Genomic DNA, 20406 nt, shown 5'->3' with positions numbered 1-20406 from the left:
CACTTACAAAATGGGCAAGATTGAAATTCAACTGTTGAAGTAGCTCCAAATCCCGCCAAGTATCTAGGCAGACAGACATTAACACATGCATCTTGGTCGCATTAACATAACAGTAGACCAAGACAACCTTGGTGATATTAACATATATTCCGTAGAAGAAGAAGAAGAAGAAGAAGAAGAGTAACTGATACTGGGCCAGGGCCAGCGCAGATTGATTCACACACATGTTGTCAGGTGTCGTAACTGGGATCAAGAATAAAAGAGGAGTACTGGGCCAAACCAGGGCCACAGCCCACAGCCCACAGCCCACAGAGAGAAAACCCTAGCGACGCCAGCTATAAAAGATCTCACCTTGCCAGACGCGCCGCCGCCGCCGCCGTCCGCACAGCACAGCCCAGCACCGCCGCCGCACCACCGTCACAGAGGAGGAGGAGGAAGAAGCAGCGTCGGGCGAAGATGAAGACGATCCTGGCGTCGGAGACGATGGAGATCCCGGAGGAGGTGACCGTCAAGGTCTCCGCCAAGATGATCTCGGTGACGGGGCCGCGGGGGACGCTGACCCGCAACTTCAAGCACCTCAACCTCGACTTCCAGCTGCAGGAGGGCGGGCGGAAGCTCAAGGTGGACGCCTGGTTCGGCACCCGCAAGACCATGGCCGCCATCCGCACCGCCATCTCCCACGTCCAGAACCTCATCACCGGCGTCACCAAGGGCTTCCGCTACAAGATGCGCTTCGTCTACGCTCACTTCCCCATCAACGCCTCCATCACCGCCGCCAACCGCGGCATCGAGATCAGGAACTTCCTCGGAGAAAAGAAGGTAAATTTCTTTTCTTTTTCCTTGACCAAACAGTCAGATCGGCGAGCTCGATTTAGGGGTTTGGTGATATAAGCAGCTAATTGCCTGACAGTGTAGTGTTCCATTCATCAGATGCCTGGTTTATAAGTGATTGCTGAATTGTGAGTTATTTATAGGCAGTAAAATCTCTGTTCATATATCATTCTGCGTATGTGATTTGTGTAGCTTTTTACCTACCATGACACTGGTGTAGCTTGGGAAATCTGCTTAGAAATGAATGGTTTTTGTGAGTTCTTAAGAGTTTTATAAAACAGATGTTGAGACTGCTGCAATGATGGCAACCTTACTTGAGATGTTTGATCACTCCTTGCTGATATTCCTAGAACAGGCGTCACTACTACTGTAGTAGTGGTGACACTCGTGTCATAATCGGCTCATAGTGCTGGTATGATCAATGAATCTGACTGTGGTGTACTGCAGGGAAGCAAATGCCACTCTTGGCATCGTGTGTTTGCGATGCCCTGTGTGGATTTCATCTGTTTTGACGCTTTTATGTGTGTTACTTGAGTCATATATGAACTGTACTGAGATTCTCCTTTTCCTTGAACAGGTAAGGAAAGTTGACATGCTTGATGGTGTGACGATCCTGCGGTCTGAGAAGGTCAAGGACGAGATCGTCCTGGATGGCAATGACATTGAGCTCGTCTCTCGCTCTGCTGCCCTGATCAACCAGGTTAGAGCCCTTGCCTATGCTCATACTGAAAACTCGCATCATAAGTTGCGTCATTTTACCTGTTAGGCCTATCTCTGAATGAGATTGTATGTTACTGCCAGAATTTTCTGTATCACAATTAGTTGTAGTCATGTAGGTGTTGTAGCACACTGTGGAACGATTGTATGTTCCACTCTATCGCGCTCTTTGAGTGTTGATGCATCTTTTCTAGTTTAGGCGTGACAAGTGCATAGCCTAACCTAACCTGGAAGATGAGCTATAGAATAGAAGAATATCAATGTATTGTTGGTACACGACAAATGCATAACATTTACTGGCGTTGCACTGGCAGCATGTGGTTCCCTATATTGATCCTACACCACCGATCATCCCCATCCTGACCAATGGTTGTTTCGTTTTCCTTGAACCAGAAATGCCACGTGAAGAACAAGGACATCAGGAAGTTCTTGGACGGAATCTACGTCAGCGACAAGGGCGCCATCAAGGAAGAGTAGTGTTGTCGCGATCTATCCATCCGCAGCCCCTTTGTAGCTGGTAGCAGAAACTGTCCTAGAGTTCTTGGAGCTTGTCGAAACCAAGATCAGAAGCCGTCTCTTCTTTTTTTTGGCTCGAGTGAATCAACAGAAGTTTGCTGTAGTTTTGTACCGGATCAATTTATCAGGGATGTCATGTAACTGGAGCTTGGAGATGCCGTCTTTACCTGCCTATAAGACCTCTTGTTATCTATGCTGGTTCTGCTTGGCTTCATGCTGTCTGCTTTGCCTGTCACTGGCTCCTGGTTCTGTTTTTGTGGAATTCTTCTCTGAGATTTTCATAAGGATAATCGGTAGGTTGGTGTCTATTATCTGTGCTTGTGGGCCCTGTAGTTTTATTTCAAGGAATTGTGGGCCGTATAGTTGGGCTGTATGGGCTGGCGCGAGGTCAGGTGAGTGTTTTCCAGCCAAGAATGAAGAGCAGAGCATGGTCCGTGCTTTGGTGAAACCAGCCAGTCTCCAGCGGGCTGTAGCGTCAGTCGCCGCCGTTGTCCCTGCCCAGCCGGGGAATTTTGACTCATCGGAGTGTTTTGCAGGCCGGGGAATTTGACTCATCGAAGTGTCAGTCGCCGTCGTCCCTCCCTGGAACCAAAGGGCATTTCCCCTAGGCGTGTAAGCTTAAACTATATGGGCGCACTGATTCCTGTGGCAAAACTGAGCAATAGGAACCACCTTCATAAACCAACCAGTATCTTCTCAATGTGAAATTGTGGACATGGAAGACCTATTTACAGTTAAATTTTCTCGTTCAGTGAGCTATGAATATGATAGTATCTTATCTTTCTTTGTCAACTACAACTACAGCGCCACATCATGGACAGTGGGTGAAGCACACATTGTATAATTCAACTGTTGTCAGTGATCCACAAAGTCAACGATAAGGAGGGCCCCATGTCATTGTCATGTCATCCTTGAAATCGAAGTTGGTCAATTTTACCGGCGCGTGGCGCTTTCCATTTCCAATAATAGCAGCAATACTGTTTTTTTGTTTTGGAGGTTATCTGGCCCTTTCATTTTCAACGATAGATTAAAGTTGACTGAATCAACTAGTGTTTTTTAGGTCGGCAGACGAAATGCCTATATAAGGCTCATGCTTGGAGACCAAAGTGTATAAGCTGCCTCCCTTCTCCAACCAAAGCGCACGACGTTCTTCCTCATACAAGAGGTGCACAGGCACTGTGAATTTGCATACTCAGGTACTGTACCATTTATTTGCTGAAGCATTTCTGTAAAGGGGAAGAGAAATGTATTCTTTGCTGTGAAAATCGGATGACATGCTCACACTGTTTAATTTTAGATCCCTGCCTATAGCTGTTGCCCAAATGCCAAAAGCTAGCTGATGGAATGATGGCAGCCTAGCTTAAGGCTGATGGAATGGTCCCTGCCTATATTCTCCATCGGCAGTAGGTGTTTGTAATTGTCAGTAATCTTTTATGAGGATTTTATTTTTGTGTGTGTGCATTAGCAAGCTCCTTAAATATACCCGCGTGCAAGAATTTTAAAGAAACCGTCTGATTTGTCAGGTATCATATGCTGAATTTACACGATGCTGTTTTCTCGCAGTCACTTTGCCTTGCACTCCCTCCGTCCCTAAATATAAGTCTTTTTTAGAGATTCTAATATAGACTACATACGGAGCAAAATGAGTGAATCTACACTCTAAACTACTCTAAACTATGTCTACATACACCCGTATGTAGTCCAAATTGAAATCCCTAAAAAGACTTATATTTAGGAACGGAGGTAGTATTTTTTTAGCATCATATTAATTCATGAATAGCCAGCATATATGTGATAGGAAAACAACTGATTAAGTCTTATGAAATTGCAGGAGTTTGAAGAAATATTGCTACTCAGACTGGAAGACAATAGTTATAGTACTTGCTGAAGGAACTTTGAGCATATTCAGATTCCACAAAGAGGGAAACTCTCAAGTGCAACAAAATAATCTGCTCTGCTGCCAGGTACATCACATACCACAAATGGATTTTGCTAAGCGTCTAGTTGGTTATTACCTAAAATTTTCCTTGTTTTTATCTCTGCATATAGTTAACCACGGTCAGTTGAGCAAAGATGCCTGGCCATCCATGCATGATGGTCACTACAGCACGACAGTTTGTGATGGTGCTCATGGTGGCTTACAGTGTGCAGACCATGATCTGTAGTTCTTTGCATGGAAACGAGACAGATCGGCTGTCGCTACTTGAATTCAAGAAAGGGGTCATGCTTGACCCACAACAAGCCTTGATGTCGTGGAACGATAGCACCCACTTCTGCCACTGGGAAGGTGTCTCGTGTGGGACGATAACCACCCCTCCTCGTGTTATTTCGCTCAATCTTACAAGACGAGGTTTAGCAGGGCAAATATCTCCTTCTCTTGGAAACCTTACATTCCTACAGTCTCTATTCCTACCAAATAATTCATTCTCCGGAGAGATCCCTCCATCCCTTGGTCATATGCATAACCTCCAAACCATCTACTTGAATTTTAACAGATTGCAAGGAAGGATACCTAATCTTTCCAACTGTACCAGCCTAATGATGCTTCGGCTGGTTGGGAATAATCTAGCTGGTAAATTTCCTAATTTACCTAGTCATCTGCAAGAGCTGCGCCTCTCCGGCAATGATCTCATTGGAACCATCCCTTCTTCTCTTGCCAATATTACAACACTAAGAGGTATCACTTTCACGTTTAATCACATTGAGAGCAATATCCCAAATGACTTCGCAAAGCTGCACAAGCTGCAGATCCTATTAGGGGCTGTCAATAAGTTGACGGGCACGTTCCCACATGCCATCTTAAATCTTTCTGCTCTCAATCTTCTTAGCCTTGCCTTCAATTATCTAGGTGGGGAGGTACCAACCTACCTCGGTAACCATCTCCCTAACCTCCAACTTCTTCAATTGGCTGACAACTTCTTTCATGGGCATATTCCCTATTCATTGATAAATTGTTCCGAGCTGCACTACGTCGACATGTCAAGTAATAATCTTACTGGTGTAGTACATAGTACCATCGGCAAACTTAACAAGCTGTCCTACTTGAATCTTGAATTCAACCACTTCCACGCTCGTAACAAGCAGGAATGGGAGTTTATGAGCAGCTTAACCAATTGCACCGAGCTACAGAGTTTCTCAATGAAAGGGAATCACCTACAAGGAAATGTACCAAATTCATTGGGAAACCTTTCTGATCAGCTTCAGAATCTCCTTTTGGGAACAAATAAATTATCAGGAGGTTTTCCTTCTGGCATAGCAAATCTGCGAGGCCTATTCAAATTAGGGTTAGGAGAAAATCAGTTTACAGGTGTTTTGCCAGAATGGCTTGGAACTCTGCACAATTTACAAGGAATAGAGCTAGCTAACAACTCCTTTACAGGGGTTATTCCATCATCCCTTGCAAACTTATCTCAGCTGATAGAACTCTTTCTAGAATCTAACCATTTATATGGAAATATACCCCCAAGTTTGGGAAACCTTAAGGTCCTTGAAAAATTGAGCATTTCCAACAACAATCTTCATGGCAGCATACCAAAAGAGATCTTGAGCATTCCTACAATAAGTCGAATTGGGTTATATTCCAATAAACTAGATGGGGCACTTCCTATAGAAATAGGACATGCCAAGCAACTGCTGTATCTGCTAATTTCATCAAATAACCTATCTGGTGTCATCCCTGAGACACTCGATGGCTGCGAAAGTTTGGAAGTCATCGAGTTTGATCAGAATTCTCTTAGTGGAAGAATTCCAACTTCATTAGGAAACATAAGCAACTTGGAGGTGCTTACTGTGTCTCACAACCACTTATATGGATCCATACCGAAGTCCATTGCTGCTCTGAAATACCTTCAACAACTAGATATGTCATTCAACCGTCTTGATGGTGAAGTTCCAGAAGAAGGTGTCTTCAAGAACACAACTGCCATACGCATAGGCGGAAATCATGGGCTCTGTGGTGGAGTCCTAGAGCTACACCTACCTGCATGCCCTGTTACAATTTCAAGCCCGTCCAAGCACACTTGGCCACTATGTTTCAAAGTGATGATTCCACTAGCTAGCATGGTGCTACTTGCCGGTTTCGTGTCCATGCTACTTTTCTGGAGGAAAAAACAAAGGAGAGAATTGATGTCTCTACCTTCTTTTGGTAGAAAATTTCCCAAAGTTTCTTATGATGATATCGCCAAAGCAACTGAAGGGTTCTCCTTGTCCAACGTAATCGGCAGTGGAAGGTACAGTTCGGTATATAAAGCCAAACTGTTTCGAGATGGAAATGTGGCTGCTGTGAAAGTCTTTGCTCTCGAGACAAGGGGAGCACAAAAGAGCTTCATCACAGAATGCAATGCTTTGAGGAACGTGCGGCACCGCAATCTAGTCCATATCCTTACTACATGCTCTAGCATTGATTCTAGAGGAATCGACTTCAAAGCACTAGTCTATGAGTTCATGCCACAAGGGGACTTGCATAAATTTCTACACTCTGCTCGGGGTGACGAAAGCTCTTCAGATTCGAACTACATTTCACTGGCTCAAAGGTTGAGCATCGTGGCAGATGTATCAGATGCAGTGGCGTACCTTCACCAAGAGGGTATTGTTCATTGTGATCTGAAACCTAGAAACATTCTCCTAGACGATGATATGGTAGCTCATGTTGGGGACTTCGGGCTTGCAAGGTTGCCGATTCATACCACAACATCGTCTTCTGAATCAACTTCGACGTCTTCGGTTGCAATAAAGGGAACCATAGGATATGTTGCTCCAGGTACCATCCGTCCTTGCATTGGTTTTTCTTTCTTCATATGAACCTTGACAGTTTGATCATGCGAATGAGTCGGAACTAAACTCTTGCTGGATCTACAGAATGTGCAGGGGGCGGTCAGGTTTCAACTACTTCGGATGTTTACAGCTTTGGAGTCATCCTCCTTGAAGTATTCATCCGAAGGAGGCCAACGGATGCCATGTTCAAGGACGGATTGAGCATTGCAAAGTTTGCAGAGATCAACTTCCCCCATAAAGTGCTGCAGATTCTTGACCCAGAACTGCTGCAGGAGCTGAACCTCTGCCGGGAAACTCCGATGGATGTTGTCGAGAAAAATGGAGCGCAGAGTCTCATTTCTGTGATTAGTATTGGGCTGTGTTGCACCAGGTCGTCCCCAAGTGAGCGCATCAGCATGCAGGAAGTGGCTGCCAAGCTGCATGGGATCAGAGATGCATATCTCTTTACACAAGATTGAGACGAAAGCTAGATAAGGATTTGTCTATATAATTTATATGGCAAATATAACAACGAGTGTTTGCCTTCTCTTACTATATTTGGTCCTTTGTTTGCTCGAAATGAGAAACTAAGCATGTAACCGATTGGGAAAGAATGGTACTAGTATTTCTTGGTAAAGTTTTGATATTACTTTTCCCAAACAGACCCTTATTGTTATTCTTCTTTTGACTTTCACCATCACTAATTGATTCACCATGATCGAACCACCTTGTATAGGTACTGGACATACCATTGTTTAGGTGAGTCTTAACTATCCTTGAATTATGCTGCATCAAATCCTGGCATTGGATGCATGAGCACAAGATGGCACAAGATTGAATCACCTTCATTGTTGTGTTCACGTGTGAATTTCATAAACTCCTTAACACGATTTATGTATGGCGGGGTAAGCTTGATTGATTTAGTCATTCAATCTCGATCCATAGCCTGCAAAGCATTATTGGCATAACAATGTGTGTCAACTAATCGAGCAGATCGAAACACTTTTGCTATGATGTATGTTAATAACTGGATCACACCTGAAATCGCTTGTGCTTCGCCGTGCCGTCCTCGCGCATCGCCTCGCCTCATCGGGGACATGGTCGTTGGTCTTTTCGTAGGCCAATATGGGGATGTTCCCAATTCCTTTCTTTACAAGGGAACTGAACGATCCCTATTCCATGCAATTTTTGTCTATTAACAATGGACATGCCACAAAATAATTCAGCTACAAATATAATCACTAATTTTCTATTATATTTCCTTTATTAACCCATCCAAGATACTCCGTGCCACTGAAAATCGTCACCGAATAAGTACATATCTTGTGATAGTGAACATGCGTCACCTAAAACCAGAGCAAATGGTCATCAAAAGTGCTGAGAAGGGAGGGTGGGGGGGGGGGGGGCTGCCTTGGGAGCCCATCAGCTACAGATGGTCACCGTCACCGAAAATGTTTTTAGGGATCGTTAAAACTTACTCCCCAGGATTTTCATCACAACAAATAGGGATTTTATAGTGACATCTTTGATCATTCAAATGACGAGGTGTAAGTCGGTGGCGGGTGGGAGTTTTCATGGTAGTTGGGGGTTACTGGAGGAACGGTGTTCTCTTCCTAGATATGTAGGGGGGATGGGATTGACCGGAGGTTCGTAGAAGAGGGAGGTGAGTAAGAGGAGGCTTGGACTCTATTTTGTTTGTTTTTACTAAAAAAAACCCTAATGTATGGGATAGAGACAGTAAATAGTTGGAGTTGTTGTCCACAACCAGAAGATCATCCTCTTGGACTCAATACAAGATCCGACACTAAATACATATCCACGAGAATATCATGTATATCTATTAAAAAGCTTGTACAGTGGTGCGCCCGCCAAATAGGGGGTGGAGAAAAAATAACTTGATTCGCAATTGACGAGTCGTCCCCTACATTGTCGCATGGAGATCCAAAGATGATGCCGATTTGGGAACCTATGGGCGGGACATGCATGGAGCTACCGTCCAACTCAGAGGACACTCGAGGTCTTCATCGTCAAGGGTTTCATGGTGCTCTAGACATGCGAGGTCGAGCATGTGGAGGCGCGAATCCTACTCTTATCCGGAGTAGTGTCCTATGACTGACACCGACATGCCTACAAGAATGAGGGGCTAATGCAGGTCTTGGCAGTAAGGCCATGGTGTGGGCTGGATCTGGCGACACGACTCTGTATTAGAAGGATAAATCACATTGATTGGGGCGATGGTAGACGACGCTAGGGTGGTGGCCCCGGGGACATGGTGGGAAGATCCGTGAGGTGGCCGCAACGACGACAATCTACATGGTGGTTGTAATGGTGATTGGATCTGAAGACCATCCTACGTCCAAGAGACTCTTACTCTCTCATCATCGGGGATTGAAGGAGGTGCGACGGTAACCAGAAGTAAGACGGCATGGTCCTCAACCTGCATCCACCATCCTCTTGAGCGGTGCGGGATGGCTTTGGGCTGTCTCGGTGCTAGGATTTGGCTAGCGAGACGGCATCATCTTTAGAGGCTGCTGGCAATGACAGACATGCCATCAAATATGGCCGTACTTCGAGTGAGAACCCAAGATCTTCTCTTTATGGCTAGCTAAGGCAAAGTCAGTATGCGAGCGTCCCTTGTTGAAGGTGTTAGCTCGAAGCTTGGCTTCGTGGTTGAAAATTCTATGTCTGGCCTTTGGTTGGACTGGTTAACATCGGCGCACGTACGACGATCTTTTCTTGAAGGTTTTGTCTGGGAGTAGCATATTTCTGAGTTAATTTGGTCGCATGTCATAGTGTTTGTGGTAGGATTATGAAAATCTTGTCACAAGACTGATCCATTTTGGATAGCCTTGTTTTTTCTAAACCGAGTCATTCGACATCGATGCTAGGCTTACGTTGACATTGTTAAATAATCAATAATATATGAATTTGTGCATTAATCGATGCAAAGGCCAGAATGCGAAATAATGCGATTAAAATAGTGGCATGAAAAATGGGCCATGCGGTGTTTGTTTAACAAGGGCTCAAAGAAAAGTAGAAAACGTCAAGCACGTGTATAAAATGAAGCCGTAAGTGATATAATGGCAGAACTCATGTATCTTTACATCATTGCATGAGCAAAGCTTAAGCGTAATCAAGAGCGGCAGCAAAGTGTTTGCATATATTAAAAGGTCGTTTTTAAAAGAAAATGAACACATGAAAGTGATTTTATTTAGTGGTTACAAAGTTGTATTTGAGCACATATGGCTCCACACATAACCAAGGTTCGTCTTATGGAAATACTCCTTTTGTGTTTTTTCTGAAAAGAAGGAGAGACCTCGGCCTCTACATCCTAAGGGCATCTTCAGCCGCGCCCCAGGAAGGTCTCCTCAGGCAATTTTTTCGCGCCGGCGCCAAAAAAATGGCCCAGTCGCGCTCCTAAGAGCCCGATTTTCGCCGGCCTGGGCCGAAAACAGCGCCGGCGGACCCAGGCCGAACCCGGCGCGCTGGGGGGCGCCCGGGGGCGCTGGGGCGAACTGTTTTGGCGCGAAACAGCCGCGGGCCCGCCGCGTCAGCGACACGGCACCTCGTATTCCCCCAACGGCCTCGGTTCCTGCGGGGAATCAATGCCAAGGCTGCCGCCGGTCAACCTTGCCATTGATTCCTCACGGGCGGCGCGTCACAGGACGACGCGCCGACGCCTCCCCTCCCTCGCACGCGTACACACGGGTGCGGCGCGGCTATATAGCCGGTGACCTGCACTCGCCTGTGCCCACACCAGCCCCGCCCCTCGCTGCCGCCCAGCTCCTCACTCTCCCTACCTCTGCCGAGCGCCGCCGCCCAGCCCCTCCCTCTATCTCCCTACCTCTCTCGAGCCCGTCACCATGGCGGAACGCTACCCTGGAGACGAGGCGGCGGCCAACGGCTTCGGCCGCCGTTCGCTCCGCGAACAGGAGTCCTGGCTCCTATTCCAGGCGAACATCCTGGCGCCACCGGACATGCGCGCCGGGCCGACGGGGTGCAGGCTCAGCGCCGGGGGAGTGCCCATTCCCCCGTTGCCCGACGCCGTGGCGAAGCTGACGTACTTCGCCGAGGAAGTCGAGGTCGTGCGGGCCTCCCTCACCGACGCCCAACTCTCCCTCCCCCAGTACGCCGCCGACAACCACGCGACTTGGGCGGCATATTTCGAGCGCCGCCGCCAGTAGCAGCGCTTGGCGTCCATCAACGGCGCGCCGGTGGTTGGCGGCCGGCAGAACAGCGAGGGGCGCCACCTGTGGTGGGGCGTCCCCGGCCGCACACTCGAGGGCATGCTGACGTACCTCGAGGGCGGCAACGACCCGCCGTCGGCGTACCCAGCGAGGGCGGCCGCCCCGGCGCAGCACCGACGCGCCGGGCCATGGGCGCCAAGGAGGTTCGGGTCCTCCTCCTCTTCTTCCTCCTCCCGATCTTCATCGCACTCCTCCGGCACTGCTCGGCGTCAAGGCCGAGCCCGCGACGGAGACGCCGCTCGGCCGGCGCACTCGCAGCGCCGGCATCATCATCAACGAGGGCGGCCGGCGCGCCTCCTCGTCGGCTCCTCCTCCGCGCTTCGTCAAGCCAAAGGCGGAGCCCGGGCTCGCGCCGGTGAAGAAGGAGCCGGCCGCGCCGGTGACGACGGAGCTCGACAACGACGACGTGGCCCTGGAATGGGCGCGCAGGGACTCCATAGCGATGGAGAAGGAGCGTCTGGAGAAGGCGAAGGAGCGCCAGCGCGCCGCCCTGCTTCGCTTCGCGGAGCGTCGACGCAGCCGTGACGAAGGCGGAGTCGTCGTCATCTGCGACAGCGACGACGACGACGACGATGCGCCGCCACCAGTCCGCCATGGCGATGCCGGGCAGGGGTCCAGCAGGGGCGCCCGCGTCAAGGAGGAGAAGGCCGCCGACGACGATGGCGGCGACGACGGCGACTTCAGCCAGTTTTTCCTTTAGATTAGTTTATATATATGTGCTATGTAATGAAAATCCGCGAACTTCGCTGAAATGTGCCGAAATTTATCGTGTTTGGCCGAATTTTATCGTGTTTAAGCCGAACTTCTTTTATTTTAAAACGTGCCTGGGGGCGGCCCTGGGGCCGGCTGGGGACCAACTCGCCCCAGGCCCAATTTTTACGCCGGCTCACCCCCAGGCGGCGATTTTAAGCGCCCCCGGGGGGCCAACGGCTGAAGATGCCCTAAGTGATCCACACATCCATGCAAACGAAATAGTGCGGAAGTATGTGGGTGACTGTTCATCACATACTGAATGAGGCCAGCTGATCCACGTGTACGTACGGTGATTTGGACATGAGGAGTGGAATCATGTGGTCATGCACTCCTCAAAGCTTCCCAGTGAGGGTTTTTGACACTGGTTTGGTCACAACCTTACCGGAATTTTAAGACTTGATGTAATACAGCTGGTTAAACCAAAAAGGTTGGAAAATTAGGCCAAGAGTCATTGTGTGTGATTATTGTGTTTGTATCCTCTTAATGTTTCATTTTGAGCCAATAAAATCCATCTTTGTCGAAAAATAATACACACCCGAAAGCCCAGCGTACGCAAATACCGGCCGGGCAGGAAAAGGGTAAAGGTGACCACAGGAGGATGTGACGCAACCAGTGGAGACTGGAGAGTGGCATCCATCGATGCTATGCGGTTGCTAGTGCTGGCACATCCGTCCGTCCCTTTGTCGGCCTCTCGACCGGCTCTGCTCTCGGGATGAGATTTTGCTGCCTGCTTAATCTCTTCTTGCATTCCACCGCAAGTACAATACGAACAGTATTTTCTGGACCATCCAACGAAAAGAGTATTCTCGTGTCACCCGAAAGCGTCGACATTACCGCTAGCTGCTGATTCAGATTAGCAGCTAATCTTGGTTAATTATCGCATGCACGCGTGCATCGATCCATGTGGGGGTCGGAGTTAAGTAAACGCCGATACCTGGGGGACCATTCACTAATTTTTTCAGCTCACAGCGGGGAGATCTAGCGAGCGAGCTAATTATGTACTCCCTCTGTAAAGAAATATAAAAGCGTTTAGATCACTAAAATAGTGATCTAAACGCTCTTATATTTTTTTATAGAGGGGGTATGTATGTTCAACAAGCGAGTCCGTCGCATGCTCCAAAGAACAGCTGATCATCACAAGCAAGTTACCGAAAAAGGCTTTCGCCCCGCTTTATAAATAAAGCAACCACCAAGCATTCAACAAGGTATCACCCAGCACACACACACACACACACAACGCCACCGCAACAAGGTCCAACACAAACAACACAAAGTCTGCTATGGGCATAGCTCAACAAGCCCAAACACCACAAAGGTGGCACACCCAACACACGGCGGCGGCGTCAAAGACGTAGAATAGCTAATCTGGCTCAGGTGGTGGAGGGGGAAGCTGCGGAGCCATACGGAGAGCCATCGCGCGAAGCTGGGTGATGATGGAGGTGATGGCATCTCTCTCCCTAGGGCGGCTAAGCGGCCGCCAAAGCTGCAGGTAACCAGACCATTTGAACAAAGCATCAGTAGCGCGCCGAAGAGGAATACGTTGAATCACAAGTTTATTCCTAATAGTCCACAGCGTCCAGGCAAGCACGCCGATGGTCAGCCAAGTAATGTGGCGGGACGGCGGTGGCAGTGCCTGGAGTTCGGCGAAAAGGTCGGGGAAGTTGTTATGGTCCCATCTGCCCCCAACCGTCTTGCGGAAACAGCTCCAGAGAAACTGCGCGGACAGGCAGGTGAAGAAAATATGGTTCGAATCTTCTTCCGGTCCGCAGAGCGGGCAGCGTCCGTCGCCGGGGCCGTTGCGCTTCAGGACTTCCACCCCAGATGGAAGGCGGCCACGAATCCATTGTCATAGGAATATCCTAATTTTCAAAGGGAGCCGGATCTCCCAGATGACAGTAAGCGCCGCAGGACCCGGAGTGGGGGCTATCGCCTTGTAGAAAAATATATATATAAACTAAAAAATATATATATAACTAAAAAATAAAAAAATCATTAACAAAAACTAGAAAAAATTATGCTTAATTACGGGGGCGGCGACGGCGGAGGGAGACGACGACGACGGGGGAGGGCTAGGGCGGCGAGGCGGCCGACGACGACGGCGAAGGGGACGGGCTGGAGCGGCGACGGGGGCGGGCTGGGGCAGCGACGGCGGAGGGCGACGACGGCGATGGGGGCGGGCTGGGGCGGCGACGACGATGATGGGGACGGGCTGGGGCGCGACGGGGGCGGCGACGGGCTCGGCGACGTACGGGGCGCGCGCGACGGGGGCGAAGACGAAGCGGATGAATTGAAAAAAACCGAAATTTTTGTAAGTGTTGTATATATAGGAGAGGCCATTAGTACCGGTTGGTGCCACCAACTGGTACTAAAGGGCCATTAGTACTGGTTGGTGCCACCACCCGGTACTAAAGGTCAAATTTGGCCAGACCAAGTGGCGGGAAGCGACCTTCTTTAGTACCGGTTCGTGGCACCAACCGGTACTAAAGACCCCCCTTTAGTACCAGCTGGAGCCACCAACCGGTACTAAAGTGGGTGCGCTCCCACCCCACGGTGCAGAAAGTTTAGTCCCACCTCGCCGCGCGAAGGACAGTCACACTGGTTTATAAACCCAGCCGCGGCTGCTCCATCGAACTCCTCTGTAAAGCAGGCTTCTGGGCGTTACTATGGCACGCTGCCCTGTGAGCCTGCTAGCCCTAATGGGCCTGAATTTCCACGCCCAAGGCCTAGCAGGCCCACTGGACAGCGCCCCAACAATTTTTTATATAGTTTTTTTCCTTTCTGCTTTATTTATTTTTCTTCTATTTATTTCTGAGTAGTTTTTATATAGTTTTTTCTTTTCTGCTTTATTTATTTTCTTCTATTTATTTCTGAGTAGTTTTTATAGTTTTTTTTCTTTTCTGCTTTATTTTTTTCTTCTATTTATTTCTGACTAGTTTTCCCCCTTTTTTGCTATATTTATTTTCTTCTATTTATTTATGAGTAGTTTTTATATAGTTTGTTCCATTTCTACTTTATTTATTTTCTTCTATTTATTTCTGAGTAGTTTTTTATATAGTTTTTTCTTTTATGCTTTATTTATTTTCTTCTATTTATTTTTGAGTAGTTTTTTATATAGTTTTTTTTGCACATGCCATGTGGGTGAAATGATGATATCATGCCAAGTGTCAACCTTTTCAGAGTTCATATGTAGTGCTTTTCAATTTCATGGTCATTTACCTCAAAACAAATTAGTAAATGCATCAAAAATATCAAATTATGTCAGAAAGGGTTCAAAGTTGACGACATGGCTTTGAATGGTGCATAATGAATGCAAAAACGTCCGGAGTTGTAATAAGTTATTAAAATTTTAAATAGCTGGTGTAACATATGAGTTTTAGTCCGAAACCCTGATACTTCGAAAGAGTGTCCAGTTTGTACACGAGGTGCATCCAGTTTTTGCCGTAACCATCTCTACTTTTTTGCACATGCCATGTGGGTGAAATGATCATACCATGCCAAGTTTCAACCTTTTCAGAGTTTATTTATAGTGATTTTCAATTTCAGGGTCATTTAGCTCAAAACAAATCAGTAAGTGCATAAAAAATATCAAATTATGTCAGAAAGGGTTGAAAGTTGACGACGTGGCTTTGAATGGTGCATAATGAACGCACAAAAAGTCAGGAGTTGTAATAAGTTATTAAAATTTTGAATAGCCGGTGTAACAGATGAGTTATCGTCCGAAACCCTGATACTTCGAAAGAGAGTGTCCAGTTTGTACACGAAGTGCATCCAGTTTTTGTCGTAACCATCCTTACTTTTTTGCACATGCCAGGTGGGTGAAATGATGATACCATGCCAAGTTTCAACCTTTTCAGAGTTCATTTGTAGTGCTTTTCAATTTCAGGGTCATTTAGCTCAAAACAAATCAATAAATGCATCAAAAATATCAAATTATGTCAGAAAGAGTTGAAAGTTGACGACGTGGCTTTGAATGGTGCATAATGAACGCACAAAAAGTCTAGAGTTGTAATAAGTTATTCAAATTTTGAATAGCCAATGTAACAGATGAGTTTTCGTCTGAAACCCTGATACTTCGAAATAGAGTGTCCAGTTTGTACATGAAGTGCATCCAGTTTCTGTCGTAACCATCTCTACTTTTTTGCACATGCCACATGAGTGAAATGATGATACCATGCCAAGTTTCAACGTTTTCAGAGTTCATTTGTAGTGTTTTTCAATTTCAGGGTCATTTAGCTCAAAACAAATCAGTAAATGCATCAAAAATATCAAATTATGTCAGAAAGGGTTGAGAGTAGACAGTGTGGCTTTCAATGGTGCATAATGAACACAAAAAAGTCCGGAGTTGTAATAAGTTATTAAAATTTTGAATAGTCGGTGTAACAGATTAGTTTTCGTCCAAAACCCTGATACTTCGAAAGAGAGTGTCCAGTTTGTACACGAAGTGCATCCAGTTTTTGCTGTAACCATCTCTACTTTTTGCACCGGTTCGTACAGAAATATAAGAGCATTTAGATTACTAAAATAGTACCATAAATGCTCTTATATTTCTTTACAGATAAATACATTAAAAATACATTGATCATCAATGATCTTTTTGTGTATAATCTGAATTGACAATATGAGTCCTCATCGGTTTAGAAACCGGAGAAAACTCATATTGTGGCCACAAATTCTACACATAGAGTTCAATAAAGACCAAGTGGTTGTGATAGTTTGAGAAGTAATATATTTAAGATGGTAAGAACCCTGTTAGCGGAGCGAGGTGGGACTAAAAAACCGCTGCAACTAAAAACCTCTAGTACCGATTTGTGGTAAGAACCGGTACTAAAGGTGCTGGTGGGGCCCCATCTGGACCACGGCGTGTCACAACCTCTTTAGTACCGGTTTGTGGCACGAAACGGTACTATAAATTCGTCATGAACCGGTACTAATTTGCTCCGACCGCCTAGCCGTTCGAACCGGCGCTAATGGTAACATTAGTGCCGGTTTTGTTATAAACCGGTACTAATATGCTTCACATTAGGCCTTTTTCTACTAGTGCATGAAATTGATTTTATTTAGTGGTTACAAAGTTGCATTTGATCATATATGGCTCCACACATAAGCAATGTTCGTCTTATGAAAATACTCCTTTGTGTTTTTTCTGAAAAGAAGGAGAGACCCTCGGCCTCTACATCCTGAGTGATCCACACATCCATGCAAACGAAATAGTGCAGAAGTATGTGGGTGACTGTTCATCACATACTGAACGACTGGAGGCCAGCTGATCCACGTGTACGTACGGTGATTTGGGCATGAGGAGTGGAATCATGTGGTCATGCACTCCTGAAAGCTTCCGAGTGAGGGTTTTCGACACCGGTTTGGTCACAGCCTTCCTGGTATTTTAAGACTTGACTAGCAAAAATGCCCGTGCGTTGCAACGGGTAATGAAACTATCATCATAGAATCTCACCATCCCCGTTATCCTTCCACCATTTCCCTATCATCATGCAAGACGCCCTTATGATTTCACCATCATCGTTGCATGAGCCGCCCCATATCATCGATGCACTCAGGCCACATGTGCACATCCGCGACGCTCATGCTGCCGAGCTCCTTCGCCTCATTTGTGACTATCACCACTGCCTCCACATCCTCCAGCTCGCCGTAGGCATCCTAAGTGGCGGCAGCAATTGGGTTGGCACAACCAGAACCATAGAAACTTAGTTTGGAAGGACAGAGAGCCAAGGGTTCGTAGGGTTAGGGGTGTCAATTGTGATCATCGTCGATTGATTGCAGCCATTATTTCCTTTTTTGTGAAGAAAATGGTGATCGTTTGGTTTGAGATAAAACCAGGTGGGGTCACCGAGGGAAAGGTGTAACATGCGAGATGAGGATGACGTATATGAATTTTAGGTATGAGCAATCGAGGCTTGCCCCAGAAACAATCCTACCATTTTTTGTACTCGCTTTGTTTACTTTTATAAGACGTTGTACACAATTCAGACATCACCTAAAACAGTTCAATGTCAAACTGTCTAAAACGTCTTATAAAAGTGAACGGAGGGAGTAATAAAAAAACAACTTTCTTTCTACGTAAATAGGAGAATCACGTCTGGATCCATCTAAAAACGGAATCACGTCGTTGAATCATTTTTTAGTATTTTTTAAATCATGTTTTAATTTTATAAAATGTTCGTGCTTAAAAAATATTCAAAATTCGAGTACAATACCTCCTATTTTTTTAAAAACATTGTTCATATTTTACAGAAAGTCCAAATTTAAAAACCTGTTTCTTTTTAAAAAATGATCGAGTTTAAATTTTGTGTTCACAACTTTGCAAAATATTCACGTATGTGTTTGGATCAGGTGCTGCTGCTTGTATTGTTTAATAACAAATCAAGATTTGGAAGCTGACACGCGAAGTTGTCTAGTGTATTGGATAACACGTCCCAGTTACCTCCTCTACCACCCCGGTACGATTCCTGATGTCACACTTTCCTTTCTTTTTTTATTTTTTGACAAGAGCACACTTTGGCGCTGTGGTATAGCGTCCGCCAATGGGCCGGCCCATCTCGGCTTGCTATGGCGACGTACGAATTTTTGTTACAGTTTTTGTATCGGACCGGCAGACTAAATTTTGTACCACCTCGAGTAGCCACAATTTAAAATATGAAACGACATCCAAGCGGGACGAAACCAAGAATATCACCTTGCTATATATAGGTATAGGTATAGATAGTAGGTATAGATATAGATATAGATATAGATATAGATATAGATATAGATGTAATACAACCGGTTAAAACAAAAAGGTTGGAACATCAGGCCGAGTGTTTGAAGTCATTGTGTGTTGAGTGTGCGTTTATTGTATTTGTATCCTTTTAATACTTTATTTTAAATCAAGAAAATCTATCTTTGTCGAAAAATAATACACTTCCGGGAGCCCAATGTACGCAAATACCCGCTAGCCAAGAAAAAGGGTAAAAGTGACCACAGGAGGATGTGACGCAACCAGTGGAGAGTGGCATCCATTGCCGAGGCAGGCGATGCCGTTGCTAGTGCTGGCACATCCGTCCGTCCCTTTGTCGGCCTCTCGACCGGCTCTGCTCTCGGGATGAGATTTTGCTGCCTGCTTAATCTCTTCTTGCATTCCACCGCAAGTACAATACGAACAGTATTTTCTGGACCATCCAACGAAAAGAGTATTCTCGTGTCACCCGAAAGCGTCGACATTACCGCTAGCTGCTGATTCAGATTAGCAGCTAATCTTGGTTAATTATCGCATGCACGCGTGCATCGATCCATGTGGGGGTCGGAGTTAAGTAAACGCCGATACCTGGGGGACCATTCACTAATTTTTTCAGCTCACAGCGGGGAGATCTAGCGAGCGAGCTAATTATGTACTCCCTCTGTAAAGAAATATAAAAGCGTTTAGATCACTAAAATAGTGATCTAAACGCTCTTATATTTTTTTATAGAGGGGGTATGTATGTTCAACAAGCGAGTCCGTCGCATGCTCCAAAGAACAGCTGATCATCACAAGCAAGTTACCGAAAAAGGCTTTCGCCCCGCTTTATAAATAAAGCAACCACCAAGCATTCAACAAGGTATCACCCAGCACACACACACACACACAACGCCACCGCAACAAGGTCCAACACAAACAACACAAAGTCTGCTATGGGCATAGCTCAACAAGCCCAAACACCACAAAGGTGGCACACCCAACACACGGCGGCGGCGTCAAAGACGTAGAATAGCTAATCTGGCTCAGGTGGTGGAGGGGGAAGCTGCGGAGCCATACGGAGAGCCATCGCGCGAAGCTGGGTGATGATGGAGGTGATGGCATCTCTCTCCCTAGGGCGGCTAAGCGGCCGCCAAAGCTGCAGGTAACCAGACCATTTGAACAAAGCATCAGTAGCGCGCCGAAGAGGAATACGTTGAATCACAAGTTTATTCCTAATAGTCCACAGCGTCCAGGCAAGCACGCCGATGGTCAGCCAAGTAATGTGGCGGGACGGCGGTGGCAGTGCCTGGAGTTCGGCGAAAAGGTCGGGGAAGTTGTTATGGTCCCATCTGCCCCCAACCGTCTTGCGGAAACAGCTCCAGAGAAACTGCGCGGACAGGCAGGTGAAGAAAATATGGTTCGAATCTTCTTCCGGTCCGCAGAGCGGGCAGCGTCCGTCGCCGGGGCCGTTGCGCTTCAGGACTTCCACCCCAGATGGAAGGCGGCCACGAATCCATTGTCATAGGAATATCCTAATTTTCAAAGGGAGCCGGATCTCCCAGATGACAGTAAGCGCCGCAGGACCCGGAGTGGGGGCTATCGCCTTGTAGAGCGACGTGGTGGAGAAAAGCCCAGATGGCTCTAGACGCCATCGAGTGCGGTCCTCACCATTCTCAAGCATAGGTTCGTGAAGCGCAATGCATGCGATCAGGTCATCCCAAGCCGCAGTCTCTGCCGGGCCGAACTGACGCCGGAATGCGAGACGCCCTAAGTCAATAAGGGCCGTAGCCACCGATATGCGCGCGTCTACCGCGATGGAGAACAGGTCTGGAAAACGAGCCACGAAGGGGGCATCTCCAGCCCAGCGATCAAACCAAAACA

The 20406-nt window shown here is 46.8% G+C and overlaps 2 protein-coding genes across 2 annotated transcripts; both read left to right on the top strand.

The window, feature by feature from the left end:
- Window positions 1-361: 361 nt before the first annotated feature.
- On the top strand, window positions 362-2278 carry LOC123059770 (60S ribosomal protein L9). Its single transcript, XM_044482253.1, has 3 exons — window positions 362-819; window positions 1409-1531; window positions 1942-2278. Exons 1-3 carry the CDS (start codon window positions 457-459, stop codon window positions 2023-2025), a joined length of 570 nt encoding a protein of 189 aa, XP_044338188.1. The 5' UTR covers window positions 362-456; the 3' UTR covers window positions 2026-2278.
- A 1549-nt stretch (window positions 2279-3827) lies between these two features.
- LOC123059769 (probable LRR receptor-like serine/threonine-protein kinase At3g47570) lies at window positions 3828-7412 on the top strand. The gene is made up of 3 exons (XM_044482252.1): window positions 3828-4028; window positions 4114-6823; window positions 6922-7412. Exons 2-3 carry the CDS (start codon window positions 4138-4140, stop codon window positions 7293-7295), a joined length of 3060 nt encoding a protein of 1019 aa, XP_044338187.1. The 5' UTR covers window positions 3828-4028; window positions 4114-4137; the 3' UTR covers window positions 7296-7412.
- Window positions 7413-20406: the final 12994 nt, after the last annotated feature.

The sequence above is a fragment of the Triticum aestivum genome, chromosome 3A (assembly GCF_018294505.1).
Source record: "Triticum aestivum cultivar Chinese Spring chromosome 3A, IWGSC CS RefSeq v2.1, whole genome shotgun sequence".
In the NCBI taxonomy this organism is placed as follows: domain Eukaryota; kingdom Viridiplantae; phylum Streptophyta; class Magnoliopsida; order Poales; family Poaceae; genus Triticum; species Triticum aestivum.
Note: the sequence above shows the minus strand (reverse complement) of the source record. Positions and strands in the feature narration are given on the sequence as shown.